The following is a 15,602-nucleotide window of genomic DNA, read 5'->3' on the forward strand; positions in this document are numbered from 1 at the left end:
CCAAGTGGGGCTTCCAATTGGCCATTGGAGATTTGATTGGCTGTACAGATTTTTTTTAAAAAAACCATTGCTTTGGCAGCAGTTGCCACTGTTCACTGTGTAAGGATGACCAAAGAGAGATCACAGGATGAGTGAGTAGAAAATAGTCAATGGCAACCAGGACATATTTACGAAGGGAATATCGCTCTTTTATAGATTTTTCGAAAAATAGATCAATATTACTACTAATACATATACATGGTGCTGGAGAAGACTCTTGAGAGTCTCCTGGACTGCAAGGAGATCGAATCAGTCGATCCTAAAGGAAATCAACCCTGACTGTTCCCTGGAAGGCCAGATACTGAAGCTGAAGCTCAAATACTTTGGTCACCCAATGAGAAGGGAGCACTCCCTGGAGAAGACCCTGATGCTGGGAAAGACTGAAGGTAACAGAAGAAGGGGGATGGCAAAGGATGAGATGGTTAGGCAGTGTTATCGATGCAACGAACATTAAGTTAAGCAAACTCCGGAGGACAGGAGGGCCTGGTGTGATGTGGTCCATGGGGTCACGAAGAGTAGGACTCGACTGTGCGACTGAACATCAACAACAACAGTCCATCTCCGTACATTCATACAAGAATAAACATCAAAAAATGATTCCACGATGTTGGCAAGCACAGTCCAATAATCTAAAGTTCTTACAAACAGTAAATCTTCTTTGTGTCTGTCTTGTACTAATATTGGATTGTAGGTAAATAGCATAAGAGAGATGGCATGCAAAGATGAATGCTGAGTAGGAAAGGATTCACTGGGTCCACACGCATTCTGCTCTGAAGAAGGCTTATGAAACAGGTGTCGGAGCAAGCCTGTCTGCAGATTGGTGGCCTTTATGCTATTTGCCTCCAATCCAATATTACTACGAGAAAGACACAAAGAAGATTTACTGTTTGTAAGAACTTTAGATTATTGGTCTGTGCTTGTCGACATTGTGGGATCATTTTTTTGATGTTCATTCTTGTATGAACGTACAGAAATGTATTTGTATTAGTATTAATATTGATCTATTTTTTGAAAATCTATAGAAGAGCGATATTCCCTTCGTAAATATATCATGGTTGCCATTGACTATTTTCTACTCGCTATCCAATGTGTGACAGAAGGTAAGCCATGGTAGCCATTTTGTAGCTGGCTCCACATCCCACAGCAACCCTTTTTGTGGCAACCGTTTTCTGGCTGCGCCCAGTGCCCTGTGTCACAAATCTGAAGGTGCCCATAGGCTCAACAAAGTTGGGGACTCTTCTGTTAGGTAAAAGGAAATATGGGTAGGATCAGGGATGCCTGCTTTCGTTACTCCCCGTCTTACTGAGTGCATCACTGTTGTAGTTAATCCTGTGCTTTCTTGCTGCTTCCAGACGACAGCATGGATTGCATCGACAGCGAGCGACGACCTCATTTCCCTCAATTCTCGTATTCCGCCAGTGGGACGGCTTAACATTTTGCTCGCCCACACAGAGGAAGTGGTTCAACAGCATTTTGGGGACATTTATTTTGATGACGGACACTAGAGAACTCTCTACGACACGTGAATTGCAAACTATGTTTGTACTTGGGTTCAGATGAATTTGTAGAAAGCCTTGCGGGTTGTCTATTTAAAGCAATCCTGATGCGTTTTTTGAGATCTCCGATGCATTTTTTTGAGAAGGAAGACAAGAAATCCATTCTGAAAACGATTAAAATGTTGTTTAAAAATAAAAGGGGGGAAAAAGCATTTTCTTCTGGAAACAAAAAATGACCTTTTAGGTTTTTTAAGAATCTGCACCCCTGACACCGTTTAATTTCTAGAAGTTTACAGCATCCAACATGGCGGCTGCATTGACCATTTAACTAAACAACAACACAGTTTCTTATTTATTTCGCACAGCTTGTCACGTAAGTCACAATACAAGAGACGAGGCTTAGGGTACAAGAATGGAAGTGACAAAAAATGAAGAAATTCCAGAGATGTGACGGTTTGACTTCCACTTGGGCAGCCATGAAGATGATGGCCGCTCTAGGAAATTAATGATAGCAATGGCATTGCTCACCTCAGTGAGGTGAAATAAATTGTGGGAGAGAGAGAAAAATAACCCAGGTGCAAGAGACATTACATATCAAATGGAGCTGAGTGTGGAATCCGTTCCGTTTTCAACATTACACAGGGAAGCATTTCTCTGAAGGTGCATTGACTGATCCCATTTGGAAGGGGGGGGTTGTGTGTGTGTGATAAGATGGGCTTTGCCAAATCTTGTCAATCACCCACTGGCAATTTCTCCCATACAGGCAGGCTATTTTGAAACTAGCTGAGGACGTTCCGGAACAATGCATTGCTTCCCACCCCACCCACCCCACCTGTTTATTCTGCTTGTCCCAGGAGTTTTCCGGAGGGCATGGCCCCAAGGCAAATGAGGCGATTTCTCAGTCCCATCCATACATGCTTATACAGCTGCAAAATTGACCTCCGAGGAGTCCATGTTCTGTTTTAAAAAAAAACACGGAAAGCTTTTTTCCAAGTTGCCTTCTAACAAAATGAAATGATGGAGCAACGGACAAATTTTGGGCACCGGAGCCATTTTTCTTCATACGTTCAAGGGGCCCTGGTAAAAACGGCCACATGCCAGACACAGTTCGACTGCAGTCCTGAATTTTTCTGCTCTTTTTTAAAATGTACATTTTGTAAAGGTTATTGTGGGGGGGAGGGGGGGGGAAGGGAACACTTTGTGCTTGGAGGAGACTCCTTTAGCAGTGGCAGGGGTTGTGTGTAAAAAGAAGATAGGGCAGGGTGACACCTCAGGAGTCCAAGGGAAAAAGGGCGTTCAAAAGGTGATTATTATTATTTTTTTCATTCTTAGAACTTTTTTCACCCTTGGCTCTCTCTCTCCCCCCCCCCCATGGTTTTTTCTTTTATTTTCGTAAAGAAACCACTTCATTCTGACTCTGCCAAAAATGATATCAAGATCATCTTTTTGCCGTTGCTGCGGCCTGGGCTTTCTAGCTCCCACTTGTGCTGCGAATGAATTTATTCAGTTGTGGCTTTTCTGTTCCCTTAGATACGGTTTTTTTTTTTTTTGCTTTGTTTCTCTGTTCTTTTATCTGTATAAAGTTGATTAAATAAACTGCAGTTCCTTAGCATTTTTTTTTTTAATTTGAAAGGGAGCATATTTAAAGTACCCTCAAACTTTTCCCTCTACATGAAACCCCGTTATGTTTTGTTTGGGTTTGTTTTTTTTGTTTTTTTACAAAGTTCAGTTCTAGTATTTTTACTTATGATATGAAAGTTTCCCTCAATACTTCAATAAAATGCGCTTTAACAAGTTACCTTGGTCTGTGTTGTGTCCTACCAAAATCCTTCCCTCCGTGCCCCTGTGCCTAGAACACTTCAGTTCCTGCTACCATCAGACAGGGACCTGCTCATGTAGCAGTTTGATTGAGGGAGACAAAAAAACCAACCTCCTCCCTCCTGCTTGTTTATTTACCCTACCGCCCAAATAGTGGATCCAAAATTCAACAGGACTGTCAAGTTTCTAAAAAGATGTTAAGGCACTATGGTGGAGAACTTAAGCTGAGTTAGTGTGAGCCAGCTCACGTTTTTTTAGCCTCCAGCTCACACATCACACAAACTAATCTATGCGGTAGCCAGTGTTCCCCCTAAGCTGTGGAGTCCTGTGAGCAAAAATTCTACTTTGTGAGTCACGGGCATTAAAGTTGTGAGCGGGCGATTTGGCTACTGCATAAATTAGTTTGCTCTGGAGCCCTCCTTCCTGAGCTCAGACAAAAATGTGTGAGCTGGAGGCTAAAAAAACTGTGAGCTAGCTCACGTTAGCTTAGAGGGAACACTGGCGGTAGCCAAATCGCTCGCTCACGACCTTAATGCCAGCAGCTCACAAAGTAGATCTTTTGCTCACAAGACTCCATGGCTTAGAGGGAACATTTCTTTTTGAGCCCGTGGGCACCATGGGAATTCCGTGGTGGGTGAAACCACAAAATGGTTGCTGTGGGAGGCGGAGTCAGCCATGAAATGGCAACGGCAGGAGGCAGACACACACACACCCACGAGAAACACATGTGCAAGGGACAAGAAGAGTAATTTTTTTTAATGCCCTTAGAGAGAATAAAAGAAACTCTACGGTGGCTAGCTTGTGCTGAGGCAGTGTTATTTGAATCTCCTGAGCCAATCAGATCCCCAGCGCTGCTGGGCAGTAGCTTCTCGTGGACATGCCCACTTTCTAAAAAAGCTTGACGGGTGCCAGAAACCACGGTGCCCGCAAAGCATCTAAGTAAACTCCTCCCCCTCCCCAATAGTTATGGAACAAAGTTGGGGTCTGAATGGGAGGTTGTAAATCAGTGGAAAGTATGCACTAAAACACTGGAAACAGACAAGAACTAAACCTGCAGTATTCATGTATTTATTCACTTATACGTTGCCTTTCTCCTCGATGGGAGCCCAAAGCAGCTCATGTGTAGTTCTCTCCTCCATTTTATCCTTCCAACAACCCTGCGAGGGAGGTTAGGTTGGGATTGTGTGACTGGCCCAAGGTCACTCGGCAACTTTCTGTGGCAAACTGGGGATTCCAACCGGGTTCTCCCAATATACCACACTGGCTCCCCACCTTCTTCTGAGGACCTCAGACCAGCATATGTGTGTGTCCCCGCACTTTATCCTCACAATAAACCTATGAGGTAGTACAGTGCTCCCTCTAAGCTGTGGGGTCTTGTGAGCAAAAATCCTGCTTTGTGAGCTACTGGCATTAAAGTTGTGAGCCAGCGATTCAGCTACTGCATAAATGAGTGTCCTGAGCCAAGAGGAAAATGCGTGAGCCAGAGGCTAAGAAATTGTGAGCTCGCTCACACTAACTCAGCTTAGAGGGAACACTGGAGGTAGACTAGATTGTGACTGGACCCAGCTTTCGTGGCAGTGCAAGGACTTGAAGCAGGGATTTGCAATCGGACATTGCCAGCCCGTTTAATGAAACCGATGATCCTGCCATTCCTAAATTTTCAGTGCCAGGACTATATAATAAATTTTGAATTGCACACCTCTAGCTTGAACTGCACTGTCCTCGGTCCTAGTCCAGCACTCTAATCCCCATTCCTGGCCCATCATTCTAACCATTACATTGCATAATGACTTACTGGATGTAGAGTTCCACTTCCTACAAACACTTGGCAGGCACCGGGAAAGGGCTTGGTGGATGCCACAGCGGAGACCCCTGATGTAAATAAAGAATGGTTGTGTGGGCAGGAAAAGAGCTGGGATTTTGTAACATGTTTCCCGACCGGTCCAACGTTTGCAGTGGTTCTGGATCTGCCTGTTAGGCCAATCCTCTCTCTCTCTCTCTCTGGATAAATGGAGGGAAGAGGGGTATGGTGGAATCGTGAAAAGATTCACAGATTTGGACTTGGGGGGAATATAATAGCAGAAACAAAAGAAAAAAATTATGTCAATACAAGAGGGGGATCCCATACTTCCCCCTCCATCGCTGAGACTAGCAAGGTGTAGTGGTTAAGAGCGGTGGACTCTGATCTGGAGCTCCAGATTCGATCCCCCACTCCTCCTCCCCATGATGCCTGCCGGGTGACCTTCGGCCAATCCCAGTTCTCTCAGAACTCTCTTAGCCCCACCTGCCTCACAAGGTGCCTGTTGAGGGAAAAGGAAGGGAAGGCAATTGTAAGCTGCTCTGAGACTCCTTAGGGCAGAGGAAAGTGGGGTATAAAAACCAATCCAGCGTGGTGTAAAGAGGGGTATACTCTAATCTGGGAAACCAGGTTTGATTCCCCACTTCTCTACATGGAGCCTGCAGGGTGACCTTGGGCCAGTCACAGTTCTCTCAGAGCTGTTCTCTCAAGGGCAATTCTCTCAGGGCTCTCTCAGCCCCACCCACCTCCCAGGGTGCCTGTTGTGGAGAGAGGAAGGGAAAGCGGTTGGAAGCTGCTCTGACTCCTCAGGGCAGAAGGAAGTGGGGTATAAAAACCAATTCTTGAGCCAGCGTGGTGTAAAGCGCGGTGGACTCTAATCTGGAGACGTGGGTTTGAGCCCCCACTCCTCCACATGGAGCCTGCAGGGTGGCCTTGGGCCAGTCAGTTCTCTCAGAAGTCTCTCAGCCCCACCTGCCTCACAAGGTGGCTGTTAAGGGGAGACGAAGAAAAGGCAATTGTAAGCCACTTTGAGACTCCTCAGGATAGAGAAAAGTGGAGTATAAAAAGCCCAACTCTTCTTCAGGCAAGGCTGCAGGCCCTACCACGGAGCCCAGCGGCCGGTGTCCGTCCAGGTCAATGCTGCCAGCATCCACCGCCGGGCCTGGAGCAGCCGCTGGTGCCCTCCTCCATTGCAGCCGCTGGGCCCAAAGCCGCTGTCAGCATCCTCCGCTGCGGAGCTCAAGCGGCTCCTTCAGTGCATTGTCTGTACAGGCTCAGACAATGCAATTACATTTGGGGGGGGGATTTAACCCCCTCCCCCATATATCTGATTCCTGATTTTTTTCTGCAAATTTTGGGGAATCCCCCAAGTTTGCAGGAAAATCTGTTTAGCATCCGTACGGTCCCAATCTACAGACATCGGTATCCACAGCTGGGGGCCACGTGTCGCTATTGGTATATAGATAACAACACAGCTCGCCATTTGCTGCCCTCCCCCAGGCTTTGGGGATTGTCTTTTCTTTACAATGCTTACTGGAAAGCCAGCATCCTGCTCGGAACAGGCAGCTAGCTAGAGCAGCACTGCGACTTAAAATGACTGTATGCGGGGAGGGGGGGGGAGGCATCTGCCGCCTTTACTTTTACGAGACAAACCAGCAACCGGTGTTCCCTCTAAGCTGAGTTGGCATGAGCTAGCTCACAGTTTTTTAGCCTCTGGCTCACAGATTTTTGTCTTCGCTCGGGAAGGATGGCTCCAAAGCAAGCTAATTGATGCAGGAGCCAAATTGCTCGTTCACAACTTTAATGCCAGGAGCTGACAAAGTAGAATTTTTGCTCACGACGAGACTCCATGGCTTAGAGAGGGAGTATTTGCCGGCCAGAGCAAGAAGTGATTGCTCAGCAGGTGTGAACGGGGACATGTTTCGGGAGTCCCAACAGCCTGTCCCGGTTGCAAGGGGGGAAAACAATCCTTGGACGTAAAGTTTGTCAGCCGTGTTACAAAAGCAGGTGGCGGTGCTGGAGGTTAGTCGAGTGAGTGTGAAAGAAACGTGTCAAAGGAAAATGGCTGGTCAAGAGGCCTCCACCAGAGCATGAGAAAAAGCGCTTCTCAAAAGACCGGGCGGCTACAAAAGGTTCACTTAGGCAATAAAATCTGGCTGGGAGCGGTGGGTAAGAAGAAGCAGCGGTGTGTGTTTTTTATACACAACTTGGCTGAGGCTCAAAACCAAGTGGATTCCCACCACTCAATTCTTGTTAACATTAAAAAGTCCTTAATGTGGCGGTGTTTTTTTTTAAAGGGTCTTTGGATGATTAAAAGGCTCTGTGTGCAATTGTGTGTATTTTTTTAATGCTTGAAGAGCTTTCTGGGTACACCCCCCCTCCCACGCACGCTCTTTAGAAGTAGTTATAAATGTATTCTAAACCTGATTTTTGCTGGATAGAAGAAGAGTTGGATTTATACCCCACCCTTCACTCCAGCCTCAGAGCGGCTTACAAACTCCTTTCCCTTCGCCTCCCCACAACAGACACCCTGGGAGGTAGGTGGGGCTGAGAGAGCTCTTTCGAGGACTGCTCTTGAGAGAACAGCTCTGAGAACTGAAACCCTATTACATAGCAGCCAGCTGGATTCTTAATGGCTGGAAATAATTCCAGGTATGTAGCCCCATTAACCTGTCACAGCAAAAAATGAACAGGAGTCTTATGGAATCTTAAAGATTAACCGCATCCTTTCCCGGCATAAGCTTTTGAGAAATACTAGAGTCTGTTTCTTCAGACGCTTGAGTCCATGAATGTTTATGGCAGAGCAAAAACAGACTTCCCAATGGTTTTGCTAATGGCGTAGAGTGAGTGAGCTTCTGTCCCAGTGGTATCTTGGAGAAAATTAGTGTTGCCAGCTCTGGTTGGGAAATACTTGGGAGATTTGGGGGGTGGAGCCTGGGGAGGGACCTCAGCAGGGTTCAAGGCCATAGTCTTAAGCAGCCATTTCTCCAGGGGAACTGGTCCCTGATGTCTGGAGATCAGCTGTAATAGCAGGAGCGCTCCAGGCCCCACTTGGAGCTTGGCCACCCTGGAGTAAATCCACATTATGTTCATTTGTGAATTGCCTCTCTGGGGAAAATCAATCTGTCCCAGGGGTTATTACTGTATTGAAACCAAGGCTGGCCCTGGGGGTGAGAGGGGGTCTGGCCTTCACCAACACAGACGGCTGAAGGAATAGCAGGGCTGCCTTTGTCATAATGACAGGCAATTGGCTAAAGCAGCCTCACACAGGAACACATGGGAAGCTGCCTTATGCTAAGTTGTGCCCTCGGCCCTTCAAAGTCAGTCTTGTCTACCCAGACTGGCAGCGGTTCTTCGTGGTCTCAGGGCAGAGAAAGGTCTTCCACATCACCTTTAACTGGGGATGCAACAGGGTTGGAACCTGGCACCTTCTTCATGCCAAGCAGATGCTCTAACCGGGAAGCCACAGCCTCCCCTCCTGCTTCACAGAAGGCCTGCTTGGGCAGAACCCCCACCACGAAATCTCTTTGCCTAGCTGGGGCTCGTGGACGGCTTTCTCACAACAATACGGAACAGTGGCACATCTCTTAACACTGCGGAGGGCACTCTCACACATGCTAAATAATGCAGTTTCAACCCACTTGAGCAACCGTTTGCAAGCGGGTTTTGCCATTTCACACAGTAAAACCCAGCTGCAAAGTGCGCTGAAAGCGGACTGAAAGTGCATTATTCCATGTGTGTGTGAAAGCACCCAATTATTAAAACTGCCAGCCAGTTATTCATTCGCCAGCAGGTGAACCTGGATCGTCTTTGCTAGCCAGCCAGTTCTCCTTTACTGTACTGCTCCTTCCATCTACCTCTTTGACCTCACTTTCATCTGGTCCCTTCCTGGATGGATGAAGACTATTTCTGTATCTCTTCTCCCCCCACCCTCCAAAAAAGGCACGCTCAGCAGTTGTTGTTCCTGAGCATCTGGCTCTGCCAGCTTGTGCACATCTGTCGCAGACTCTCGCCGTTCCACCTGCCCCCAGGGAGAGTTAGAAACATGCTACTCTGAACACCATACCGGGTGTATAAGTATCTTGGGCTGAAAGGGAATGAGCATCGGTTCAGCCCGAGGGGAAGGGGGTCTTTGAGATTCTTCTCGCAGCATGAAGGCAAAAACCACAAGCAGTTCACAAGCAAATGGGAAGGTTGCTGCCATTCCGTCAGTTATCCTTGGATTCTAGTATAGGTCTTCCATCTCTAGTTCCAGCTCTAGTTCCAGGTCTTCCATCAACTCACAGCTGACTTATGGCCACCCGGTAGGGTTTTCAAGGCAAGAAAGTTCAGAGATGGTTTGCCGTTGCCTGCCTCTGCATAGCAACCCTGCATTTCCTTGGGGGTCGCTCATCCAAGTATTCATCAGGGCTGACCCCGCTTAGCTCCTGAGATCTGATGAGATTAGGCCAGCCAGGGTCATTCAGGTTTCCAAGGCAAAAGACATTCAGAGGTGGTTTGCCCAAGATGGCCTTAGTATCCAAGAGGGCCTGTCGGCACAGCCCGCTGTGATGGTGCGCAGTCCGCTCACGCCAGTATTGCCACCACCGCGCATCGTCCGTGACGTCCGCACTCACTGACGCGGAGACGGCCAGCGTGGTAGTCCCGCCTCCCGCCCTAAACGCGGACACACACGCTCATCACCACTCAGCCGATCCACCGCAACAACGGCCACAGCACCCATCTTAGGAGACCCTGCCTAGCTTCCGAGATCTGAAAAGATCAGGCTAACCTGGGCTATTCAGATCAGGGCCTGTTAAACAATAGAGGTAGAGGTGCTGTTTAGGTATAAGTGCCCTGACGGGTGGCTGGGGCTAACCCAATCTTGCCGGATCGGAGAAGCTAAGCAGGGTTGGCCCTGGTTGCTACTTGGATGGGAGACCACCAAGGCAGCCCAGGGCTGGTTGCTGTGCAGGGGCATGCAATGGCCAATCACCTTTGAGAGCCAGAAAACAGGGTTGCGTTTGTACCCTTCTTTTCTCCCTAGCGGGGACCTGAACTACCTTAAATCATTCTCCTCTCCTCCATTATCCTCCTCCACTGGGGTGCCCCAGGGTCTGAGGTCCACACTCTGGAAGGGAGCTTTGACTTTCAGAAGCTGACACCCCAGAAATCTTGTTGGTCTTTAACATGCTACTGGATTCGAATCTTGCTCTTCGACACAGCTGCTCTTCGAAACCACGCTCCCAGCATTCGGACACCTGGTGTACGAATGGTCTTGCACGCTCTTTCAGCAAGGAAGAATAACAATTAAGGAGAGGAGAGCCCTGACCAGGAGAGCCCAGGCAAGTCCAATCTCGTCAGACCTCAGAAGCTAAGTAAGTACTTGGATGGGAGACCTCCTCGGAATGCCAGGGCCGGGAGGCAGAGGCAGGCTATCAAGTTACTTCTCTTTATGTCCTCCATGCCCCAGTTGGCATTGCCAGGGGTCGCCGTGTCTTCCAGGCACGGGCACACACAAATGCAAAAATACCAACAACAAAAAAAGATGGAGGAGTTGGTTTGTATACCCCGCTTTTCTCTTACCTTAAGGAGTCTCAAAGCGGCTTCAGCTTCTTTGTGAAAGGTCCGGAGACCTGCTAGCCCCCTTAAGCTTGAGGTGCAGACAATATAGGGCCTGGGCTACCGCAGGGGGCAGCATGTGTTGACTCGCAGTACAGTGCCCTGCAGGAGGGAGGTGCAGATTGGTACTCTGTTGCCCATTCCATTTGACGAACAGGGAGGCCAGGGTGGATTCCTGTGCACTTGGAAGAGCTTTCCTCTCAAATGGGACGACTCATCTCATGTGGGAGAGCCACACTAGTGTTCTAACCATGGAAAGTATGCAATAAGAGAATCACAGCTTCAAAGCTCCAAATACAAAAGAAAAAAACAAGCTGTATGCAGGTGCTCTACAGAATCAATGCTCAAAACACATGGAAATTTTTTTTATAATGCTGATGTCAAACCATGTATAAATGACCCTCTTTGACCTCACTTTCATCTGGTCCCTTCCTGGATGGATGAAGACTATTTCTGTATCTCTTCTCCCCCCACCCTCCAAAAAAGGCACGCTCAGCAGTTGTTGTTCCTGAGCATCTGGCTCTGCCAGCTTGTGCACATCTGTCGCAGACTCTCGCCGTTCCACCTGCCCCCAGGGAGAGTTAGAAACATGCTACTCTGAACACCATACCGGGTGTATAAGTATCTTGGGCTGAAAGGGAATGAGCATCGGTTCAGCCCGAGGGGAAGGGGGTCTTTGAGATTCTTCTCGCAGCATGAAGGCAAAAACCACAAGCAGTTCACAAGCAAATGGGAAGGTTGCTGCCATTCCGTCAGTTATCCTTGGATTCTAGTATAGGTCTTCCATCTCTAGTTCCAGCTCTAGTTCCAGGTCTTCCATCAACTCACAGCTGACTTATGGCCACCCGGTAGGGTTTTCAAGGCAAGAAAGTTCAGAGATGGTTTGCCGTTGCCTGCCTCTGCATAGCAACCCTGCATTTCCTTGGGGGTCGCTCATCCAAGTATTCATCAGGGCTGACCCCGCTTAGCTCCTGAGATCTGATGAGATTAGGCCAGCCAGGGTCATTCAGGTTTCCAAGGCAAAAGACATTCAGAGGTGGTTTGCCCAAGATGGCCTTAGTATCCAAGAGGGCCTGTCGGCACAGCCCGCTGTGATGGTGCGCAGTCCGCTCACGCCAGTATTGCCACCACCACACTCACTGACGTGGAGATGGCCAGCGTGGTAGTTCCGCCTCCCGCCCTAAACGAGGACACACGCTCATCACCACTCAGCCGATCCACCGCAACAACGGCCACAGCACCCATCTTAGGAGACCCTGCCTGACCCTGCTTAGGTTCAGAGATCTGAAAAGATCAGGCTAACCTGGGCTATTCAGATCAGGGCCTGTTAAACAATAGAGGTAGAGGTGCTGTTTAGGTATAAGTGCCCTGACGGGTGGCTGGGGCTAACCCAATCTTGCCGGATCGGAGAAGCTAAGCAGGGTTGGCCCCGGTTGCTATTTGGATGGGAGACCACCAAGGCAGGCCAGGGTTGGTGTCTGTGCAGGGGCAGGCAATGGTCAATCACCTTTGAGAGCCAGAAAACAGGATTGTGTTTGTACCCTTCTTTTCTCCCTAGCGGGGACCTGAACTACCTTAAATCATTCTCCTCTCCTCCATTTTTATCCTCCACTGGGGTGCCGAAGGGTCTGAGGCCGACACTCTGGAATCACTATCTGAAGAAGGGAGCGTTGACTCTCAGGAGCTGACACCCCAGAAATCTTGTTGGTCTTGTTGCTGTGCAGGGGCATGCAATGGCCAATCACCTTTGAGAGCCAGAAAACAGGGTTGCGTTTGTACCCTTCTTTTCTCCCTAGCGGGGACCTGAACTACCTTAAATCATTCTCCTCTCCTCCATTATCCTCCTCCACTGGGGTGCCCCAGGGTCTGAGGTCCACACTCTGGAAGGGAGCTTTGACTTTCAGAAGCTGACACCCCAGAAATCTTGTTGGTCTTTAACATGCTACTGGATTCGAATCTTGCTCTTCGACACAGCTGCTCTTCGAAACCACGCTCCCAGCATTCGGACACCTGGTGTACGAATGGTCTTGCACGCTCTTTGAGCAAGGAAGAATAACAATTAAGGAGAGGAGAGCCCTGACCAGGAGAGCCCAGGCAAGCCCAATCTCGTCAGACCTCAGAAGCTAAGCAAGTACTTGGATGGGAGACCTCCTCGGAATGCCAGGGCCGGGAGGCAGAGGTAGGCTATCAAGTTACTTCTCTTTATGTCCTCCATGCCCCAGTTGGCATTGCCAGGGGTCGCCGTGTCTTCCAGGCACGGGCACACACAAATGCAAAAATACCAACAACAAAAAAAGATGGAGGAGTTGGTTTGTATACCCCGCTTTTCTCTTACCTTAAGGAGTCTCAAAGCGGCTTCAGCTTCTTTGTGAAAGGTCCGGAGACCTGCTAGCCCCCTTAAGCTTGTGATGCAGACAATATAGGGCCTGGCCTACCGCAGGGGGCAGCATGTTGACTCTCAGTACAGTGCCCTGCAAGAGGGAGGTGCAGATTGGTACTCTGTTGCCCATTCCATTTGATGGAACAGGGAGGCCAGGGTGGATTCCTATGCACTTGGAAGAGCTTTCCTCTCAAATGGGATGACTCATCTCATGTGGGAGGGCCACACTAGTGTTCTAACCATGGAAAGTATGCAATAAGAGAATCACAGCTTCAAAGCTCCAAATACAAAAGAAAAAAACAAGCTGTATGCAGGTGCTCTACAGAATCAATGCTCAAAACACATGGAAATTTTTTTTATAATGCTGATGTCAAACCATGTATAAATGACGATGGTACGAAGAAGGAAAGGAGGTCCAAAAAGGGGCAGGTTGACGAAGTTTTCCGGAATACAAATTCATTTCGACTGGCTTCATCTGAACAGGGCCTCAGGAAACAGATGTCTTCTAAGTTTCGTTCATCATAACGTACGATAGCGAAGATCATATCACTTCATAAAACTCTCGTCATGCTTTAGTGCTGCATTCTGCAGTTGCAGTGAAATATTCCAAAGAGATATTCACAAGTGGGCAGAAGAAGGTCCTTGCATACAGCTTGTTTTTTCTAACCATGGAAAGATCTACCAAATGAGAAGGGAGCACTCACTGGAGAAGACCCTGATGCTGGGAAAGACTGAAGGTCAAAGAAGACGGGGACGGCAAAGGATGAGATGGTTAGACAGTGTCATAGATGCAACGAACATGAAATTGAGCAAACTTCAGAGGACGGTGGAAGACAGGAAGGCCTGGCGGGATCTGGTCCATGGGGTCGCGAAGAGTCAGACTCGACTGTGCGACTGAACAACAAAAAAAGATCTACATGTATTCTTCAGCCCTTTTTCCTCTACACAGCCTCAGCTCTCTAAATCCCCCCCTCCAAGTCATATACAGGTTTTGCACCTCTGTCTGAACTTCCCTTTCTTTGTACATGTACTTGCTGTCTGTCTCACCATGGTTTTACCCCTGTTCTCCTGTCTTTCAGGGGTTTTTCCCCTTTTGACCTCTCTCAGCCCCACCTGCCTCACAAGGTGTCTGTTGTGGGTAGAGGAAGGGAAGGCGATTGTAAGCCGCTTTGAAACTCAGCTTCCCCTGTGCTGCTTATCTAAGATCAGGGGTGTCGAATTCGTTTAAGAGGGCTGAATCGGACATAAATGGGACTTTGGGGGGCTGGGCCATGTGTGTCATAAAAGGTAATGCCAGGTACTGGAGATATGGACTTTATAAAGGACGCAAACACATTTAAAGACATTACTTTCACTTAAAAGGCAAACATGCTTAAAAATTAACACTTGCATTATTTTTTATTGAACAGTCTTTGATAACTGACACTTCTTGCTCTGAATTATTGCATCAGAACCTGGAGACAGTGTCTGGGCTGTAGGAATCCGGAGTACGCTGTTCAGGTGTGTGTGTATCTGTAAGCTGCGAGTGTACTTTTGATTTACTGACATTCATTACAGAAAAGAGCTGTTCACAGACATCTGTTGTCCCGAAAATAGAATTTTGGAAGCAAAAGACTTAAGTTAGGGGTAATCGGGACCAAAAAAACTGGTAAAATTTGCTAAGCGAGCTTCAGAAGGCTTATATTTCAGTACATCATCACACAGCAGATCAACTATTTCCATTCTGGCCCTGACCTGGATAGCGCAGGGAAGCCCAGCCTCGGAAGCTATGCAGGGACGACCCTGGCAAGGACTTGGAACCTCCATGGGACCTCCAGGGAACACCAGGGCCAAGACGCAGAGGCAGGCAACAGCAAGGCACCACTCTGAACGTCCAAGCCCCACTAGGGGTTGCCAGAAGTCAACCATGACTTCCAGGCACACATACACACACACACACAAAATACATAAATTATTTCCATCTGGAGCTCCTCTGGAACCTCAGAAACTTCCACACAAAATGGGATTATGGAAAATTCCAAAATCTCTATTCTGTTCCTAGGGACCATCATTCCACTTTGGGGGCTGCCATTCCACTCTGTGCCTTCATTCCAGTCCCAGAGCAAAGGTTTCTTTTCCAAGGGACCATCACTCCCGTCCCAGAACACTTCTGCTACTCCCAGGGGCTGTCATTCCACTCTGGGGACCATCACTCCCGTCCCAGAACACCTCTGCTACTCCCAGGGGCTGTCATTCCAGTCCCAGCTTCTGCTATTCCCAGGGGCTGTCATTTCTACTCTACACCCTGTCATACCAGTCCCAGAACACTTTTGATACTCCCAGGGGCTGTCATTCTAGTCCCAGAACATTTCTGCTGCTCCCAGGGGCTGTCATCCCACTCTGCAACTTGTCATTCCAGTCCCAGAACACAGATTCTGTTATTCCACTGGGGGGGGCATCATTCAAGTCCACGATCGCTTATCTACTCCTC

The 15,602-nt window shown here is 48.3% G+C and overlaps 1 protein-coding gene across 1 annotated transcript in view; it reads left to right on the forward strand.

The window, feature by feature from the left end:
- The window catches only part of AKT1 (v-akt murine thymoma viral oncogene homolog 1), a 181,584-nt gene extending 178,952 nt beyond the window's left edge, over nucleotides 1–2,632 (forward strand). Inside the window, exon 14 of the mRNA XM_015408584.1 lies at nucleotides 1,392–2,632. Coding sequence (XP_015264070.1) covers nucleotides 1,392–1,471 — 80 coding nt within the window. The 3' untranslated portion in view covers nucleotides 1,472–2,632. The remainder of the gene's footprint in view (nucleotides 1–1,391) is intronic.
- The last annotated feature ends 12,970 nt before the right edge of the window (nucleotides 2,633–15,602 follow it).

Source organism: Gekko japonicus, unplaced genomic scaffold (assembly GCF_001447785.1).
Source record: "Gekko japonicus isolate JY-2015 unplaced genomic scaffold, Gekko_japonicus_V1.1 scaffold1419, whole genome shotgun sequence".
NCBI classification, from domain to species: Eukaryota; Metazoa; Chordata; class Lepidosauria; order Squamata; family Gekkonidae; genus Gekko; species Gekko japonicus.